This window comes from Gavialis gangeticus, unplaced genomic scaffold (assembly GCF_001723915.1).
Source record: "Gavialis gangeticus isolate Ggan-Ray unplaced genomic scaffold, GavGan_comp1, whole genome shotgun sequence".
Lineage (NCBI taxonomy): Eukaryota > Metazoa > Chordata > Crocodylia > Gavialidae > Gavialis > Gavialis gangeticus.
This window is the reverse complement of record NW_017729022.1, coordinates 153,747,526-153,752,654: the sequence shown is the minus strand read 5'-3', so window position 1 is coordinate 153,752,654 and position 5,129 is coordinate 153,747,526. Positions and strand designations below refer to the sequence as shown.

General features: G+C 40.5%; 1 protein-coding gene across 1 annotated transcript in view; it reads left to right on the top strand.

Moving 5' to 3' along the window:
• The first annotated feature begins 42 nt into the window (after positions 1-42).
• The window catches only part of ABCG8 (ATP binding cassette subfamily G member 8), a 37,646-nt gene continuing 32,559 nt past the window's right edge, over positions 43-5,129 (top strand). Inside the window, exons 1-3 of the mRNA XM_019516359.1 lie at positions 43-146; positions 1,299-1,409; positions 2,385-2,541. Coding sequence (XP_019371904.1) covers positions 93-146; positions 1,299-1,409; positions 2,385-2,541 — 322 coding nt within the window. The 5' untranslated portion in view covers positions 43-92. The remainder of the gene's footprint in view (positions 147-1,298; positions 1,410-2,384; positions 2,542-5,129) is intronic.

The window sequence follows — 5,129 nt, the reverse complement described above, 5'->3', positions numbered from 1 at the left end:
GAAGGATTTGTGTAGCAAGCATAGTATTTAAAACCAAAAAGAAAACGTGACGGAAGGAGAGAGAGAATCATTTACCAACCAAGAAAAAAGACATGTCCGAAAACATCCTATTGGAATGTGCCACTGGGAGCCAGGCTACAGATCAGGTAAATACAGATCACGTGGAAAGCGAGGGAAACTGCTGCAAGCGATTCAGCAGAAAACTGTACTTACCACACAATACCCTCTATTTGCATGTGAATGTGATATGACAACAGTATGCAGCCCTTGGAGAAGCAAGATGGTCTTGTGGTGAAAGGAGCAGATCGTAACACAGAAAATCTGAATTCTCTTTCTGGTTTTGTCTTAGACCTTGTGTTTGAATTTATGCAAATCACTCAATCTCTTATTTCCCCCTCTGTAAAATGGAGATGATCAGATTCCCACATCACCCAGGAATGCTGTCAGGATCAATCCATTGCAAGAACTGCTCAGATGCTACAGCAGGGGAGGGCAATTATTTCGGGCGGAGGGCCACTTACTGAATTTAGGCAAGCCATCGAGGGCTGCATGACAGTTAGACAGGGGCAAATAACTACTAATTTTCTAAATTTTTTAGGGGCCCCGTGGGCCAGATAGAATGGCCTGGTGGGCCGCATCTGGCCCACGGCCCACATTTTGCCCACCCCTGTGCTACAGGCTGATGCCTCCCACATGACCTGGATTAGCGCTCTCAGGAGAATCTAGTGGAAGCATTTGCTGACCAGGGGTAGGGGTGCATCAGTGTAGAAAAGTGGCCTTTTACTGTTTATTTCTGTTAGAAATTGTGCCTGTTTGAAACACTTTCACTACAAAATTGATTACCCAAGCTATGAAAAATGTTGGAGGTTTTTGTAGTATTTATGTCACAGAGAGGGAGAGGAATAAGCTGATATTGCCCAGACTGAGGAAAAATGAAGGGACTTGGAGAGCAAAGTTTTGAGAGAGGAAGAGATTGGTGTCTGTGTGTCTTATGGGGGGGGGTTGGAGCTGTGTTGGTCTAAAGACATAGGCAGACAAGGTTCTTTGGGTAAATCTGATATCTTTTTTTAGAGCAACTCAAATATGTGAGTTGGCCTAATAAAAGATATCAGATTTACCCAAAGAACCTTGTCTACCTATATATACATATACATAATATGTATGTATGTATGTTTGCACTGGGTAAAGGTGAGCCCCTGGCTTACAGGAGAACACAGACACTGAAAGATATGTGATCAGGATATCAGGTGTAAGAACGACAGGAGTTTTAATTAACTTTCTAATAACAATTCCTCCAGGTAACGATGAAGTTCCAAGACACTATTTTTTCCTCAGATGAAGATAGCAGTCTGTATTTCACGTACAGTGGTGAATCAAACGTTCTACAGGTCAATGAACTCAACTATCAGGTACAAGGCTGGCTTTATTTATCTTTATTTACTATGGCATGTATTCAATAATTTTCTGCTTGTAACATTTAAGATGCTCTAAAAAGATAATGAGGAATCAAAATACACACAGAGGCCTTGCAATTACTATAAAAGAAACATCACTGAAGCTATGGAAGTTTTGGGTACAGAATCAGGCCCTTAGCTGCTCTGAAATAGTAGGCTGGTCTGTCGCAGAAGACATATTTGGCACAGCAATGGTGTTGGGTGATAATAGGCAAAAAGTGTATCTCAGCTACATTTGTGTTCTTCTGATCCTGAGCAGGCTCCGAGCTCCTCCAAATAGGTCCAAGAGGCTATTCTGATAGATGGGTGTCAAGTTGCAGGAGAGCCTAAGTTATATCCCCGCTCTCTCAGAAATGCACCCCAGACTGGGAACTGATAGTGTGACATGCATAAAAAGATTCCTCAGGGAGCTATTTAAGATTTCTATCTGCTTTGTACCAAAGAGCTGCAAAAAGCTAGAGCAGATCTCAAGAATTGGGCCTATCGCTTTAGCAAGCAAAAATACATTTTGCAAAGACTTAAAGGCCTGTGCATATGAGGTGTAACATAAATAGCTGGGCAGTATTTGCATTCCTGTTCAGATAATATGCATTATCTTTTATTTTCACTTTTGATTGTTTTCAGATTAGAGCTGACAAAAATATTTCCAGCCAGTTCTACCAAATGCCATGATAATCAGGAGCTTGACAGAAATACATAGAAAGAAATAGGTTTGGTAATCAACAGTTATAACAGAAAAAAGATGGAAACTTAGGTGGCTATAAAAAGGAATTTGCTAACACCCACCTTTGGAAATGTGCATCAAGTTGGTGGCAGCTACTCCCATGCATTTCTCAGTTTGCATTATCTTAACTTCGAAAGGTTGTGTTGTGATGGTACTAACTTTTTGAATGGAATGTTTATTTTCTTGTATTTAATTCTTTTCATTAGGTTAATGTGGCAGCTCAGATTCCCTGGTATGAGAACATAGCAGAATTGAAAATGCCTTGGACATGGAGCAGAGGCCCAGATTCTCATGTGTCAGCAATCCAGAATCTGAATTTTAAAGTTCAAAGCGGTCAGATGCTAGCTATTATAGGAAGCTCTGGTAGGACTGAAAGCTTTACCATAATGACCATGTCTTTACCATCAAGTGTACAATAGCTGCTAGCAATAATTTTCAGTCCCCTGGATGCCAAAGGACATGTAATGCAGCTCATCTAAAAAAACCCATTCCTTAGCAGCAGGTGTTATAAATCAATAAGACATGAGCACATGGATCCCATGGCAGAAGACAGTTTGATCAAGAACTTCTGTTTTGATGTGTATATTTGTTTACCAACTGTTTCTTTGTGAATTTTTTTTTTTTTTTACCATTAGAGTTTGGGGGCCAGATTCCCTGAATCTGCCTGTAACAAGTGCAAGGTGCCTGCAGTGAAGGAAACTTGAACTGCTTGACCCAGCTCAATGGGAAGAATGGGCAAGTACGAGCCCTGACCTGATTACATACATACCCTGATCCTAGTCAGACCCTGAGAATGAGTAGTAGCAGTACCATTGCCTCACATCCACAGGTTGAATTCCACTGAGACAGATACTTTTGCAGAGTATGGCAGTAAATTCAGATGAACTTAATGGAAAATGCATGAAGAAAGGAAGCAATTTCACCACAGTGTGGTTTGTTTGTTAAATGTCTTCCACTTCCTACCTACCTCCCCCTCACCACCACCTCCTTTTCTGATTGTGGGGGCTGGTGAACTTTTCTACTGGGGTTCTGCTTTCTCAAGTTGCCCTAATAAAGACAACCCGTGGTAAGCTTTACTTCTAGAGGTAGTAAGTCAAAGTTGACTTTGTATGGCTAGAGGTAAAAAACAAATCCATGCCTTCTCTCTCCTCGGATTTAGCTATCCTGATGTAAAATCCACACCTTTGGAGAGCAAAGATGGGAGCCAAGTGTGTCATAGAAGAGTCTTTATGTCAACAAAATTAGACTGTGGGCCTTTATTACTTAGCCAAAATATACAGGTAGTCTGTTCATCTATGGAACTGACCACCTAGGAAAATCGGTGCAAATCTATTTTAACCAGCATCTTTACAGACGAAGATTTTTTTTTTCATTTCAGGACATATGCTGAAATAAGTAAATAAAAAACTAGAATAAGTAGCAATGAAATTGAAGTTTTACCCTGGGGATCACACTGATAAAAGGCTGAGGTTTTGATAGAATAACATCTTACATTGCAGTATATTTGTTAAGGTAACTTACACTGAACATAAACCCCATTCAGCAAACCTGGTTTAAAGAGCTTTTTAAAATATAGTTTATTAACTACTTTATCAAATGCTTTAGTGAAATGGATCAAACTGCTGGTGGTTTTCTTTCTTTCTCCACGGTGATCAATGTGTCAGTCATAAATGGATTGGTATATAGCTTGCAGATGGATGGCATCCATTTTTTAAAGAAAATTCTACATTAAAAAACAACCTCCAAAACCTCAAGCATGGAGTTTTTAACAAGACTGGCAATAAATTAAAAACAACAATGATAATAATGATGGAACTCTGTATGCCCTTGCCTACTGTATCACACAGAATGAGAGCAAACCCTGTTGTTATTTATTTCCAAACCTGGATTTGCTCCCATTCTTCTGTTTTGCTCCCCCTAGATGTGAGCAAGGCATTTATTTGTAATATTTTACTTTTAATGCTTATTGATTGATATTATCATAGCACCTAGATGCTCTACTCATGGGCGAGCTGTCTTTTGTGTCAGGTATTGTGCAATTTATACCTTACAGTGCACATTGGGCTGCAGTCAGATATATTAGGGCAGAGTCTGTGTCCAAACAGACCTCCAGTGAGGCCAGTGGGACTATTACTATGCTTAAAGTTAAATATGTCCTTAAGTATTTTGCTGAATCAGGGCCTGAGTTTTCAAGCTCACTGTAGTCAGCTAAAAATTGGCACATTTACTAATACAATAAACTTAAGTCTGTAACTTTTCTCTGATGGCAAAGGGTTTAGGGTCTGAAGATGTCAACTGTCTTTGGCACCCAGTTGCATCTTCTCTATACAGTCAAAGTACCATGGGACAGGGACCACCACAGTGATGCACAGCATGCCTGTTCTGCACATGCTACATCCCACAAAGATGCAATATAGAGCCACCTTTTGTATAGTGCTGGGCACTCAGTAATAAGCATGCCCATAATACAGTGCTTTTTGCAGTACACACAGAACCACAGTAAGAACGGCTATGTGACATCCTTTTGGTGTGCGATGCCAACAAAGCAGGCATGTTGTGCTTTACTGCAACAAGCCCCAGTGTGGTCTTTTCATGAGAAAGACATTCCTGAAAGATCATTCCTAAATGAATGGTTAGTCTGGTAATGCTCTACTCCAGGAATTGTTCCCTCTGTGCTTGTAAACATACATTTGCTGAATCTGAACTTGCAATAGCAATTCTGAAGCTTTGACTGTCACTGACTATCCTAACTTTTATGTTTCTGGAGTAAGTTATACTGAGGGTTTGGTGTGAGGGGATGTGTGTGTGTGGGGTGCAATATGAATGCATAAGTTCAGCAAAGATGTTTACCATATTTACTAGCATATCAGACTCATCTTCCCCCACCCCAAAATCAGCCCTCCAAAGCTGGGGTGCCTGTCTTAATCAGGGAAGCTGACTCCCCCCCCCCC